The sequence below is a fragment of the Topomyia yanbarensis genome, chromosome 3 (assembly GCF_030247195.1).
Source record: "Topomyia yanbarensis strain Yona2022 chromosome 3, ASM3024719v1, whole genome shotgun sequence".
NCBI classification, from domain to species: Eukaryota; Metazoa; Arthropoda; class Insecta; order Diptera; family Culicidae; genus Topomyia; species Topomyia yanbarensis.
This window is the reverse complement of record NC_080672.1, coordinates 33,898,370-33,913,178: the sequence shown is the minus strand read 5'-3', so window position 1 is coordinate 33,913,178 and position 14,809 is coordinate 33,898,370. Positions and strand designations below refer to the sequence as shown.

Below are 14,809 nucleotides of genomic sequence, written 5' to 3'. Positions count from 1 at the left end.
CGATAGACTACTTTTTCTTAAAAGCTCGAAAAACGAACGAGAAAACCATAATTTCCATAAGACTCAATGTGGGGTTAGCCCCTTACGGATACCAGCTAGTATTGAGGTTACCTCCATGGTCAACTTTGACTGCTAATAGCAAAAAATTTAAAAATTATTTTCAAATTTCTTAAATGGTATGGAGTACACATGGATTACATAGAACTATAAAAAAGTGTAAAAATGACGATTTCGGAAAAAATTAGGGTTAGCCCCTTTTGGACACCAGCCATTGAAATAGAAGCTCTACATGTTATATTTGGATAACTTACAATGATTCTCAGTCATCCAAAGCGGTTTCCAGCCATCGTGTTCTGAAAAGTGCACCAGTGAGATTTTTTTGTTAATATCTTAAATCATTTAGCTATGCCTTGCTCAACTGAATGTCCACAAATAGCTGCAACTTGTTTTTTCAAGAAAACTTGTTTCGAAGAATAATACTATCTTTTGGGGTTAGGTGTCTACATCAAATAACAAATAATCGCTTGCCAAATGATGACTAACATATTGTTTTAAATTTTGCAAATATTACTTTGAAATTGAATTTTACTCACAAACCCTAATCACATTTTGTAGGCAAAAGTAAACAATGCTTGAGCATGAAATTGCCTGCACTAGCAAGAGAAGCAGTCTATTTGACTATTAACGCTTGTATTGGTTGTCGAAAAAAATTGTTAAAATATGCAGAACAATAATTAAGGTTTAATCTCAAACCACTTTTGATAGGTTTCTCACTGAATGGTGAACTTTTGATGGACGCGCTCGGTGGAGAAACCACATTTGCCGAAGTTACTGCCCCCGAAGGGGTAGGATTCGTTCCGGCTTGCACAATTGGAGTAAGTCATTGCGCGAGTGTTGCTGTATGTGTGTTGCTCAACGCATTCCCTAACTCTTGCAGATTGGACAGAAAGCCCGTCTCGTGTACGGCCAAGACGTGGACTCGCTCAAATGGTTCACCACGTGCGGTTTACAGGAAGGCTATGAACCGTTCTGCGTGTAAGTATCGTAACACTTCTAGGGGTTGTCATGATCAGATGAGTTTCTCAACATTGTCCTATTTCTTCAACGCAGTAACATGAAACGCGCCGTCACGCATTGGTACACCAAAGACCAACCGATCTTCGAGAACAACGAGGACACTCCGGACTGCAAGATCGACGTTACCCGTATTCCGGGTGGAGCTGACACACCACCATGCTTGAAAATTTCGCACAATACTTTCGAAACGATGGAAAAGGCAAACTGGGAATTCCTACGGCTGTCACTACCGGTTACCTGCGATGCTAGCTTCATCGAGTAAGTTACATTCATTATTTGAACTTAAGCGACGATGAAATAATTTCCTTACAATTTCAGCGAATCTGAAAAAATCCGTCGCTGGGAGGAAATTCGCATCCGGCAACATCGACTTCTCGCGGAAGCTGAACATCAGACTTCGGCTCACTTCGATCACATCATGAAGAGTGGCTTCACCATGAACGACCTCAAGGGACTGCAGCGAAACTATTCCGATGATGCGGCGGAAGCCGATGATGGCATGCGGAACGGGCCTCAACGTCCATCACGAACCGCGAGACGGGCGGACGGACTTAGTCCACCAGGTATCGAAATCAACGGAGAAATGCGCTTGTCTGACGGTGAAAATGCGTACTCCGATAACGAGCTGGATGGAGATGATAGGAAAAAGCGTGGTCGTAGTCCATTCCGTCTGTTTGGCAAGAAACGGGATCAAAGCAAGGAAAAGCTGAAGGATCGGCGTACTCCCGAACCGGAATCTCGCCGTGGAACTATGCAGAATCGGACCGTAGCTCGAAGCCCCACGACAAGAGCATCGAACTTAGATGTCCGTGGACAGGCCGCTATGAGTGCTGATCGGAAGTCTTTGGGAAACCCTCAGGTGGAATCATTCGGCAATGAAGTCTATGACGCCGATTGTCTCAAGCTGATCAACGAGTACTTCTACGGAGTTCGCATCTTTCCCGGTCAGGACCCCACGCATGTTTACGTCGGTTGGGTGACTACCCAATATCACGTGCATAGCAAAGAATTCAGTCAGGATAAAGTTCGTCATGCGGCGATCTACGTTGAAGATGAACAGGATAAAACTGTGGAAATGTAAGTGGATTTGCACAAAATTGGTGTAGTGGATAATAACGGATTTTTCTTTTCTTTCAGTGTCAACCGCCAATCGTGTTATATGGTCCGAGCCGATGAGCTCTTCAACGAAGTTACGCAGGATGCCTCTGGAAAGGGAGCATCGCAGGGTATGTTTGTAGGTTGCTTCGTAGACACCGCTACGGGAACGATAAGATTCACCTGCGAGGGCAAGGAAACGTCACATGTATTCCTGATGGAACCAGAAACCAAACTGTTCCCGGCTATATTCGTTGAAGCTACCAGCAAGGAAATCCTACAGATAGAGTTAGGTCGTACCCCAACCACTTTGCCACTATCCGCGGCAGTTCTTCCAACCAGTGACAAACACATAAATCCACAGTTCCCACCTAGATTGAAGATCCAATGTCTTAAACCGCACCAGTGGGCTCGTGTGCCGAACACTTCATTGCAAGTCCATGCTCTCAAACTGTCCGACATTCGGGGTTGGTCAATGCTTTGCGAGGATCCAGTATCCATGCTTGCTCTGCACATCCCCGAAGAGGATCGATGCATGGACGTGCTGGAGTTAATCGAGATGGATCGTCTATTGTCGTTCCACGCTCACACACTGACACTGTATTCAGCATTGTGTTATCAGTCCAACTACCGAGCAGCGCATGCTCTCTGTAATCATGTTGACCAGAAACAACTACTTTACGCCATCCAGTCCGAATACATGAGTGGACCACTGCGTTTAGGGTTCTACGATTTGTTGATCGCCCTCCATCTAGAGTCACATGCTACTACAATGTAATGTATCTGGTAAATGTGGGTTATTTGCAACGATTATTAACGCATCCCTTATCTCTACAGGGAAGTTTGTAAGAACGAATACATTATCCCGCTGGGACCGGAACTCAAAGATTTGTACGCAGACTCCGAAATGTGTCACTCACTTCGGTCTCTCCAAACTCTTTCCGTAAGACCCGAAATGAATATGACCGAGATTGCGTAAGTACTCTAACCCCGAAATAAACCGTGATCTGTCCTAACCCGCCTGACCTAACAATCGAGTGACATGTGTGGGTAGTTGTTCTTCTTAGGCACAGCTACTCATCGTACAGCACACCGCCAGTTTAACCCGGAGGCAGCTACTAACCATCACCTTAGCCGCACAGAAAAGCTTCTTATCTTCTTTTTCACGGGTGTTGATCAAAACAAGCAAAATTTACGTTATGTTTGGGACCTTCTTACGTTTACCCATTTCCCTCCATATACATTGTTGCATGCCATTCTCTCCCCTCCAGATCATCCACACCCCCACAATCAAATATGCAGGCAATAGTAGCACCAGATTCTTCCAGTGAACCAATACCGGCCATTGATACGCTTTATTCGCCAAGATTCCCACTCGAAGTGGTACGACAGTTTGTTATGGCCACCTTGCAGGAGGCCGTCGAGATTAACCAGGTGCACAACCGCGATCCTATCGGAGGTTCCAACGAGAACTTGTTCCTGTAAGTACTAATCCGAAGTGCCGAAATTTCAGTCCCATTGAAAGGATTAATCATTTCTCACAGGCCGCTGATCAAGTTGATCGATCGACTGCTGTTGGTTGGCGTGATCACCAACGAAGATGTCGGTAAGTTATTGGTAATGATCGATCCGGAAACGTGGGATCCGACTTTCGATAAGGAAGGTAAGGACGAACACCGCAAGGGATTGCTGACGATGAAGATGGCCGAGGGTGCGAAACTTCAAATGTGCTACCTACTGCATCATCTCTACGACGTTCAGCTGAGACATAGGGTGGAAAGTATCATCGCGTTTGCGCACGATTACGTTTGCGATCTACAGCAGGATCAGCTGAGAAGGTATGTTTCTTTCTTCTATGAAACACTTGAACGTAACTAAATAACACTTTGACGCAGATACATTGAGATCAAACATTCGGATCTGCCGAGTGCAGTAGCCGCAAAGAAGACCCGTGAGTTCCGGTGTCCACCACGTGAACAAATGAATGCCATATTGTGCTTCAAGAACTTGGAAGGCGAGGATCTGGAGAACTGTTCCTGTGGACCCGAACTTCGCGATCGTTTGGCCGAATTCCACGATAGCCTGATGGGAAAAGTTTCCCTAAATGCACTCCAGGAACCGGAAGAGGAATCAGTCGATGCGATAGAGAACGTCAAACCGGGAGTGTTCAAGAAGATGTCCAACTTCTTCAACGCTGTTAAAGAGTTGGAAATGGACCCGAAAGAACCGGAGGAAGTCGAAAAGAAGACCCCGGAAGAAGTGTTCAGGAAAGTACTGATCAAGCAGATCGTTTCCTGGGCAGAAGAATCTCAAATCGAAAACCCGAAACTGGTTCGAGAGATGTTCGGTCTGTTGGTTAGACAATACGATACGATTGGAGAGCTGATAAAGGCTATGAACAAGACGTACGTGATCAACTCGAAAACAACGGGAGATGTTGCGAATATGTGGATCGGTTTGAGTCAAATTCGTGCTCTCTTACCGGTACAGATGAGTCAAGAAGAGGAAGAGCTTATGCGTAAGCGTCTATGGAAGTTGGTAAACAATCATACATTCTTCCAACATCCGGATTTGATTCGGATCCTGAGAGTTCACGAGAACGTTATGGCCGTCATGATGAACACCCTAGGTCGTCGGGCTCAGGCACAAAGCGATGCACCGATGCAGTCTTCTGAAGGCGAGGAGGCTCCACCGAAAGAAAAGGATACATCTCACCAGATGGTAGTGGCTTGCTGTCGCTTCCTGTGCTACTTTTGCCGAACGGGGCGTCAAAACCAACGCGCTATGTTTGATCATTTCGATTTTCTGTTGGAGAACTCCAATATCTTGCTATCTCGACCGAGTCTTCGTGGTTCTACTCCTTTGGACGTTGCCTACTCTAGTTTGATGGAAAATACTGAACTTGCACTGGCTCTTCGCGAACACTACTTGGAGAAGATCGCGGTATATCTATCTCGGTGCGGGCTACAAAGCAATTCCGAGTTGATCGAACGAGGCTACCCGGATCTTGGTTGGGATCCAGTGGAGGGTGAACGCTATCTCGATTTCCTCCGGTTTTGCGTTTGGGTTAACGGTGAAAGTGTTGAAGAGAACGCCAATCTGGTCATTCGCTTGCTGATTCGTCGTCCCGAGTGTTTAGGTCCTGCGCTACGTGGTGAAGGCGAGGGACTGCTGAAGGCTATCATAGACGCTAATAAAATGTCGGAAAGAATCGCTGAACGAAGCAGGATGGGAGAAGACGCGGAAGGTATAATTAGTGGGCTGAACTTTTCCCATCCGTTGCCGGAGGGAGATGGTGATGAGGATTATATTGATACCGGTGCCGCTATTTTGAGTTTCTATTGTACTTTGGTGGATCTGTTGGGTCGTTGTGCCCCGGATGCGGCCGTTATTGAACAGGGTAAGAATGAGTCTCTACGAGCACGTGCTATTCTGCGATCTTTGGTGCCACTGGAAGATCTTCAGGGAGTTCTTAGTTTGAAATTTACCCTTACGAACCCTGCGACCGGTGAAGAACGTCCGAAGTCTGACATGCCTTCTGGACTGGTTCCAGGTCACAAACAGAGCGTAGTACTCTTCTTAGAACGAGTATACGGAATTGAAACCCAGGAACTGTTCTTCCGTTTGCTGGAGGATTCGTTTTTGCCAGATTTACGAGCAGCAACCATGTTAGATCGCAGCGACGGCTCGGAAAGTGATATGGCTCTATCAATGAATCGCTATATCGGCAACTCTATCCTACCACTTCTTATCAAACATTCGAAGTTCTACAACGAAGCGGAAAACTATGCTAGTTTGCTTGATGCCACTCTGCACACCGTCTACCGGATGTCTAAAAACCGCATGCTCACCAAGGGACAGCGTGAAGCTGTTTCTGACTTCTTAGTCGCGTTAACCTCCGCGATGCACCCCGCCATGTTGCTGAAGCTGCTGAGAAAACTCACCGTAGATGTGTCCAAACTGTCCGAGTACACTACAGTCGCTTTGAGGCTATTAACGTTACACTACGATCGATGTGCCAAATACTACGGAACCACTGGCAGCGGCCAAGCATCCCAGTTCGGTGCTTCTTCCGATGAAGAGAAACGTCTTACGATGTTGCTCTTCTCCAATATCTTTGATTCTCTCAGCAACATGGACTACGATCCGGAACTGTTTGGCAAAGCCCTACCCTGTCTAATCGCCATCGGATGCGCTCTTCCACCGGACTACAGTTTATCCAAGAACTCCGATGACGATCTGTATGGTAAACCAACGAGCAGTCCTGATCAACCACACTACAATCCTCAGCCGATCGACACCAACGTGGTGCAGTTGACCAACGACCTTAATCAGATTATTCAAAAGTTCAGTGAACATTATCACGATGCTTGGGCAAGCAAAAAGCTCGAGAATGGCTGGAGCTACGGTGATCAGTGGTCCGATACTAATAAAACGCATCCGCGGCTGAAACCGTACACTACACTAAGTGAATACGTAAGAAGGTTCTCGGTGATTGATCCCTCTAGAAATACTGAAGAATCACATTTTTCAGGAAAAAGAACGATACAAGGATCCCGTCCGCGAAAGCTTAAAGGCTCTGATTGCTCTCAACTGGCGTGTAGAGCATTCGGAAGGTGACGTCCCACTGTCCAATCGGGGTTCAATGCGTCGGCAGTCTAAGCCGAATCTGGTAAGTATGACTACATAGCCCAACGACCCTTTGAAATTTCCTACCAATAGCATTCAGTAACTGATAGAAAAAAAACCAAAATTGTTATTTAAAATTCACTAACCAATCACACGATCGACTTTCTCTGTTCAATCCAATTGGTATTGGTCACACATCCTGTACCCGTATGTATACACGTACCCTGTCCTTTGAATGTCGCACAAATTAACGCCCAAAGGAATTACAGCCAGACACAGGATCACCGTTCAACTACAATCCCCACCCGGTTGACATGACCAACCTTACGTTGAGCAGAGAGATGCAGAACATGGCTGAGCGCTTAGCAGAAAACTCACACGATATCTGGGCCAAGAAAAAGTTCGAAGAACTGCACCAATGCGGTGGCAGTGTCCACTCCCAGCTGGTCCCGTATGATCTGCTTACCGATAAGGAGAAACGCAAGGATCGTGAGCGATCGCAGGAATTCTTGAAGTACCTACAGTACCAGGGATTAAAATTACACAAGTAAGTATTTGGATGCAGAAGTTGTCAATCATCTAAGTACTTTGTTGTCTCTAGACCATCTCGTGGAATGACGGAGGAACCGGGTATGACTGCAGCTGCCATCGAAGCCCGGTTTGCCTACTCACTTCTGGAGAAGTTGATTTCATACATTGACCGTGCTACGATCAACATGAAGCTACTCAGACCATCGACGACCTTCAGTCGACGATCGTCGTTCAAGACTTGCTCCCGGGACATTAAGTTCTTCTCGAAAGTGGTTCTTCCGCTGATCGAAAAATACTACTCCACCAACCGAAACTACTTCATTGCGATCGCTACCGCAACCAATAACGTTGGAGCAGCCTCGCTGAAGGAGAAGGAAATGGTAGCTGCATTGTTTTGCAAGCTAGCCAGTTTGCTGCGTTACCGAATGGCTGCATTCGGAGCTGACGTGAGGATCACCGTCCGCTGTCTTCAGGTGCTGGTGAAGAGCATTGATGCCAAGTCTCTCGTACGGAACTGTCCGGAATTTATCCGTACCTCTATGTTGACGTTCTTCAACAATACCAGCGACGATTTGAGCCAAACCATTATTAACCTGCAGGACGGGAAGTATGATCGACTGCGTGGTACACACTTGAAGACATCCACCTCGCTAGCGTACGTTAATCAGGTTATATTGCCGATTTTGACTTCGCTGTTCGATCACCTAGCTTCGTGTGATTATGGTAGTGATTTATTGCGTAAGTATTTGAAACGTATCCTGGAACTAACTGTTAATGATCTTGAGTTCAAAAGTCAGTTATTGACTCCCTCTAGGCGAACCTGCAGTTGTTTATAACAATTTTCCCCTAATTTCCAGTGGATGAAATCCAAGTCGCCTCCTACAAGATCCTCTCCTCACTATACACCCTCGGAACCGAGGCCACCCTGACAAGAGACCGCAAATACCTTAAGACCGAAATCGAACGGCACAAACCTGCCCTCGGTTCGTGCTTGGGAGCATTCAGCTCGTGCTTCCCAGTTGCCTTCCTGGAGCCTCATTGCAACAAACACAATCAGTTCTCGCTGTTGAACCGGATAGCTGACACTTCCCTGGAAGCGCAAGATATCATGACCAAAATGGAAGTCTCAATGCCAACGCTGGAAACGATCCTGGCCGAAGTGGATCATTTTGTAGAATCGGAGAAAACCTACCAGGAAATTCAGCATGTCATCGACGTCATCCTACCACTCCTCTGTTCATATCTACCATTCTGGTGGAACCAAGGACCGGATAATGTTAGTCCCCAATCTGGAAACCACGTAACCATGGTCACTGCCGACCACATGAACCTGTTACTCAAGAACGTATTGAAAATGATCAAGAAAAATATCGCCAACGAAAACGCCCCGTGGATGACTCGCATCGCTAGCTTTACCCAGCAGATCATTATCAACAGCTCGGAAGAACTGCTGAAGGAAGTATTCTTGCCACTGACCGAACGTGCCAAGAAACGTGTGGACAGTTTGTTCCACAAAGAAGAAAGTTTGCGAGGTTTCCTGAAATCCTCCACCGACGACACTTCCCAGATCGAAGCTCAAATCCAGGAAGATTGGCAACTGCTGGTCCGCGATATCTACTCATTCTATCCGCTACTGATTAAGTACGTAGACCTGCAAAGAAATCACTGGTTGAAGGACAACATCTCCGAGGCAGAAGAACTGTACAATTACGTAGCGGAGATCTTCAACGTGTGGTCCAAGAGCCAGTACTTCCTGAAGGAGGAACAGAACTTCATTTCAGCCAACGAGATTGATAACATGACCCTGATCATGCCGACGACCACTAGACGTACCGCTACCGTTTCCGGTGAAGCTCCTGCAGCTGGTGGCAAGGTTAAAAAGAAGAAACGCTCCCGTGACAAGAAACGTGACAAAGACAAGGAAATCCAATCCAGTTTGATGGTCGCATGTCTTAAGCGTCTGCTGCCGGTTGGTTTGAACCTATTCGCCGGTAAAGAGCAAGAACTAGTGCAGCACTGCAAAGATCGTTATCTCAAGGTAAGTCTAACTTCAGATGAAAAACCGCGTATTGTTCTGACTTAGTTTGTTGTTTTAGAAAATGCCCGAATACGAGGTAGTCGAGTTTGCACGCACTCAGTTAACTCTACCGGACAAATTGGATCCGGCGGATGAGATGTCCTGGCAGCACTACTTGTACTCCAAGTTAGGCAAGAAGGAGGACGTTGTTGTTCAGGACACGATCGAGAAAGCCGACAAGAAACCTGGCAACAAGATTGAAGACACCGTCGAACGAATCGTTGCGATGGCTAAAGTGCTGTACGGATTACATGTGGTAAGCATTCCGATTGGTCCAATTAGTGCCCCTTACTTCGTACACTCTCTCTCGATTCCAACTCATTTCCCATCTCCATTACGGAACTAGATATTGATTCAATCTACATAAACATCCCAGATAATTACCGCTTCGAGAATATACATTTTGTTTTCAAATCTCAGCAAATCATAGTTTTCTAAAGTACACATTATTTCCGGTATATATCTAGATTGACCACCCACAACAGCAAAGTAAAAACGTTTATAGAAGTTGTGTCTCGATACAGAGAAAGCGGGCTGTTATTGCTTGTTTCAGACATGTCTCCTTACATTCACTGCCAAGGTTTATAATTTATATTTTGTTATTCGAAAGATTATTTAATTATCTTTGTTTTTTTTCTGTGAGTTATGTTTTTTATTCACTGATGTCGTAATAGTTGTTGCAATGCCAAAACAAGAATTGTTTGAAACTTTAATCTTCTCGGATTTCCATTAATGCAAAAATATTGATAAGTTTTGTTTCTCTCACACTTCTTTTCCAAAACTAACACTGACTGAAACCAAGTGAATGCAAAAATCTACAGAATGAACTCAACGAACCCCGTCATCCCATTCGTTAACCTTTGTCCCGCAAACATGTAGCAATCCATTCCTTGTCCCCAAAACAAAAAAATCCATCCACTAACCTGAGACAAAGAGAGTATGCTCCACACCAGCTCCGTAGATACACCCTTCCAAATTCAAACACCATCCAAAACTTTCTCGTTTATTTCCCAAAAACTGACAGGAATTTAGAGTAGCGATTCCATATTAGGAAAATGAACCTTTTCACTAGCACTACTATTAGTATTACTACTAGCTCCACTGTGAATGGTTGAATAGCATTAACGAGTAAACAAAACCAGTTCTAATTTGTTAGATACACTCTGACTGCACGATATATTGAAAGTATCTAATTTTTATCAAAATATGGACTTTATTTTCGCATTGAAATTTTTACGTATTAATAACCACTTAGAAAAGCCCCTGAAACCAGAACGTCAACACTTTTCCTCAGTTTTAAGGCGATGACAAGTAACTGCTCATTCTATAATTACAAATAAAAAAATCTTCACCTTTGGCTAGAATTTGAGTGATGGTTTGGGTATTCTTATCACTAACAAATATTAACTCGCCCGTGTTAAAATTGGCACTACTAAAGACTGTCCGCCCGAAAAATACTGCCCTCATTGTATGATGAATCTTGCAGTAATTGGTTTTGAAATTAGACTAAATTATTAGAATAAAAAGAAGGATTTCCAAATTGGAAATTTTTTGAATGTGTATTCTGTTTAACTTCTATGACTCGCTTGTCACTTTCTAGCAGCCAACTACAACTTTCGCTTAAACTACTTTTCTGCCTTGTACCGTTCAGCCTTTCTTCCTCACAACTGCCCAGAGTTCCTCAGTAGGTCTCAGTTTTGAAACCATATTCTCTATTTGTACCAAGTGTTAGGACGTGTCAATTGGTATAACAATTCATTTGATCAAAGTCCCCCGAACGACGCTGAATAATGAAATTTTGTTGAAATATAGTTTGACGTGCAATGCTCATATTTTGTAAATTTTGTGAAATTTCCTTGTACAGTTTTATAAATTTGGTGAGATTTATTTACCAGAAGATTTAGTGAAGCAATCGCGAGAAAACTCAGCTCGCACATCCCATGAATTCAAAATTATCCTATCGCAAACACAAAAACGACTCGGGGCAGTGAAGGTCACGGGTTCGAGAGTGTCTGATATTTACCACCAGAGACAAATTTAATATCGTCAAGAAATGCAAACAAACAATAATGCAAAATTGGTCAGGATTCTTTTGGTCTGGCAAGCAAACTACAGTTGCAGCAAACGAAGTAAGATTTGTCACAAGGCAGTGAACTTCGACACCATCGACTATCTCTTTTAGACAAGACTGTGTTTCTTCGGTGATTTGGCGAAAATCGTGCCGCTATGTAAAACCAATTCTAGAGTTGTGTAGAGTCATCAAGATAATTTTTGTGTCCAATCAGATGTTGCTACAATTAAATAAAAATGCAATGAAAGTTTATGAGTGCCATTCAAAACTGTTTTAAGTATTATTTAACACAAATTGAATCTTTTTCGTAATATGGATATAATAATGCAATAATTTCGTGGACAACGTTTAGTTCTAGAGCCAAAATATATCTAATAAACCAGAGGTACACATGATATAAACTACATCAATTCGATGCGTTCTACTTCGGACTGAGTAAATTGAAATCAGAAATGCATGTACCGAGGGTTCGTATGTCTATTCCATTGCATGTCATGCATTATTATAAAGCTGACATAGCACTATAACAATCTACGAAAACCAAGTAACAAAACGCCAATAAATTTTAATTTTTAAATATATATATATTTTGATTCTGATTTCAATACATAGATGTCTTTAAACAAAAATTGATCTTTATCAAAACTACGCGGCTTGCAAAAGTTTTATCCTTAAAATATTGAACGTTCCTGATGTGACGAAACTTCAGAAAAGCCACATTTTGTTTTTCAATAAACATTCCATTTCGCTCACAGAAGGCTTTAAAATTAATCAATATTGTGTTGGCGAATCTCCTTCAGATGATTTAGAATCAGAATGAATCATTTTCTAGCCACAGGTTTCTTGCTGCAGGATAAGGAATAACGTTGTGTAGTGAATACGACGACTATGAATAATAAAAAGTAGGGTGGATGTACCAATAGTCGCATACTTAAGGGAAACTTTTGCTAAAAAATTGATGAATAGACCTATGGGCAATGTTAAAACATTAAACAAAAGCTTTCAATCCCTACTTCATAGGAAAAATATAAAGATGGTTTAATAACCAATTTATGTATTCAAAACCGCTTGTACCACTATAGGAACACATGTACCAATAGTGGTGCAATCGCTAATTTCGCTTCCTATTGTTGTAAATCCCATTGATTTCTTATGAGACTTGCAACTATAGGTACAACTATAGGTGCAACTATAGGTGCAAGGAAGCTCAAAATCCATAGAAAATAAATTTTTTCAATAGTTATTTGAGCAAATTTCAAGGATAACAGTTTTACTGTCGCATAATTTTAGTGCGATGAATCGATAAAAAAATATTTGTTGATACCTTAATTAGGCGTATAACCCACTATTGCAGCTATAGGTACACCTCAACTATAGGAACACCCACCCTAACAATAACATTGACAGTTATGCTTTTGACGCATTGAAACGGTACACTGTTATCAGAGTTTGATCACATCGAGTTGAAAATAAAATATTGCGAAATAATCTAGGTATGATATATTAAAATATATATTTAAAGAAAAAAAAGACTTCGTGAAAGGATAATATAAATAACAAGTAATCCTTAGAAATAAAATAATTGATAATGACTTTTATTTCGTAATTTGTATCGATAATGTTGATTAATTGATTGTCTAAAAAAATTCAGAGTGTGTAATCAAGGAATTGATACGCAAACTAGTGAAAAAAAAGAAAACAAAACGCAATTTGAAGCAGGATTGCAGACCGGATGTTGGAGGTGTTTTAGCGGATGCAAAAAAAGAATGCGTTCAGGCCTCATTCTGTGATCTATTGCCGTAGAAGATAGTCGCATTTTTTGTGGACGGAAAAATACCGAATTCGACACGTTGGTTGGTGGAGTATCTGTCGCTAGTAAATCAGCAGCTCAAGAATGTTTGCTTTAACCCAGGAACGCTCATCAAAATTTGTTTTCGAAACAAAGATTGTTGCGTTTTTTTCTTTTGAAGTTTTCATGGTGCAGACAGGTAGTAAGGTTTTATGCGCCTATTCTCATCGCTGGGCCCCTAAAATTCCGGGGCCGCCCTTGGCCTGGGTCTAGTGTGCCGCCCATGCGTAAAAACGGTACTGTTATAAAGGTAGGTCGATGTTTGACGGAATATCGGCAGACTTCCTTGGCTGTGAGCTAAGAGAAGAGAGCACAAACGCGCGCTCATTTGTTCCAGTCCTAACCTGAATATTGAACCATACGTTCATAATATTTACAAATGGGATAAAAACAGTGCTGCTGGACCTATTTTGGATATTTTTCATACACATCAACATTTCATGTACATTGAATAAAAGCGAAGACTGCATATCAAGAAGACTGGCAACTCTGTCCAGAATCTGGAGACAGTAACAGCAACGCCACTTGCGGGTAAAGGTGGTACTTCCCATAGTGATGCACACATACATATACACTTTTACATTAAGCTTCCTACCTTCCTCCAAAATAGGCGATGTAACCTCTGTCGCTTCTCGTTTGTATGGGAGAAGAAAAGAGATATCAGTCTTCTTAATATGTAGTCTTCGATAAAAGTCTTGACTGACGATATAGCTACGTACATACATGAACAAAAATAAAATTCTACTTTTAAATGCAGCTAGTTTTGTAAATTTTTGGTTGAGGTGCGATCTTTGAAGTGCAATTCTCGCGTGTTTTTTGAGAAGGGCCAATAAGCATACTGTTAAAATTCACTTTGAGAGGACACAGAGCAAGGATGTGAAGTATACAGATCGTAAAACTAGAAGCGGCATGGTCATTAGAACAGCCTTAATACCTTACGGGCTTAACTTTTGTCTTCTGTTGATGGGGGTCGAGCTTAGGCAGCATAACTACGAATCACTCAAGACCCTGCCACTTTTAGTTTTCCGATCTATATACTTCACATCCTTGCTCTCACTATGGCTCTAAATTTTCATAATTTTTCCTACCAAATTAAATGTCGTTAACCCTTTCATGCCCAACTTTTTTCTAGTGCATGCAGGGTTTCAAAACTTTTGTTTCTTGAAAATAGTGGGGTCAAGAAACACTAAAATCCTTTTTTGATAAAGATAGGTGCTTCCCTGCTCAATTTTTATCTTCCAATGCTCAATAAAATAAATTGTTTTCGAGTGTTATGTCTGTTAGTCTGTGCTATTAATACTAAAATGAAAGGCAATAGTCACATTTATTAGCCTTACTTGTTTTTGTGAGCAAATTTTGCCTTAATCAAAAGTTATAGTTGTTTAAAAACGTTGTTGTCCACAAACAACATGTGCATGAATGGGTTAAAATGTAAAAAAGATATTTGTACATCTCGCCGTTTCCTTACCAGTAACAATGA

The 14,809-nt window shown here is 42.6% G+C and overlaps 1 protein-coding gene across 30 annotated transcripts in view; it reads left to right on the top strand.

The window, feature by feature from the left end:
* The window catches only part of LOC131691502 (ryanodine receptor), a 120,067-nt gene that overhangs the window by 92,931 nt on the left and 12,327 nt on the right, over window positions 1-14,809 (top strand). For 11 of the 30 annotated variants that reach the window (XM_058977954.1, XM_058977952.1, XM_058977956.1 and 8 more), the window contains 15 exons: window positions 766-875; window positions 938-1,035; window positions 1,111-1,335; window positions 1,396-2,154; window positions 2,215-2,946; window positions 3,010-3,147; window positions 3,444-3,653; window positions 3,717-4,010; window positions 4,068-6,648; window positions 6,707-6,844; window positions 7,062-7,348; window positions 7,403-8,070; window positions 8,190-9,370; window positions 9,429-9,665; window positions 9,877-9,989. In XM_058977954.1, the coding sequence (XP_058833937.1) occupies window positions 766-875; window positions 938-1,035; window positions 1,111-1,335; window positions 1,396-2,154; window positions 2,215-2,946; window positions 3,010-3,147; window positions 3,444-3,653; window positions 3,717-4,010; window positions 4,068-6,648; window positions 6,707-6,844; window positions 7,062-7,348; window positions 7,403-8,070; window positions 8,190-9,370; window positions 9,429-9,665; window positions 9,877-9,989 (7,771 nt within the window). The remainder of the gene's footprint in view (window positions 1-765; window positions 876-937; window positions 1,036-1,110; window positions 1,336-1,395; window positions 2,155-2,214; window positions 2,947-3,009; window positions 3,148-3,443; window positions 3,654-3,716; window positions 4,011-4,067; window positions 6,649-6,706; window positions 6,845-7,061; window positions 7,349-7,402; window positions 8,071-8,189; window positions 9,371-9,428; window positions 9,666-9,876; window positions 9,990-14,809) is intronic. The other 19 variants (XM_058977975.1, XM_058977971.1, XM_058977977.1 and 16 more) reach the window with 7 other exon arrangements.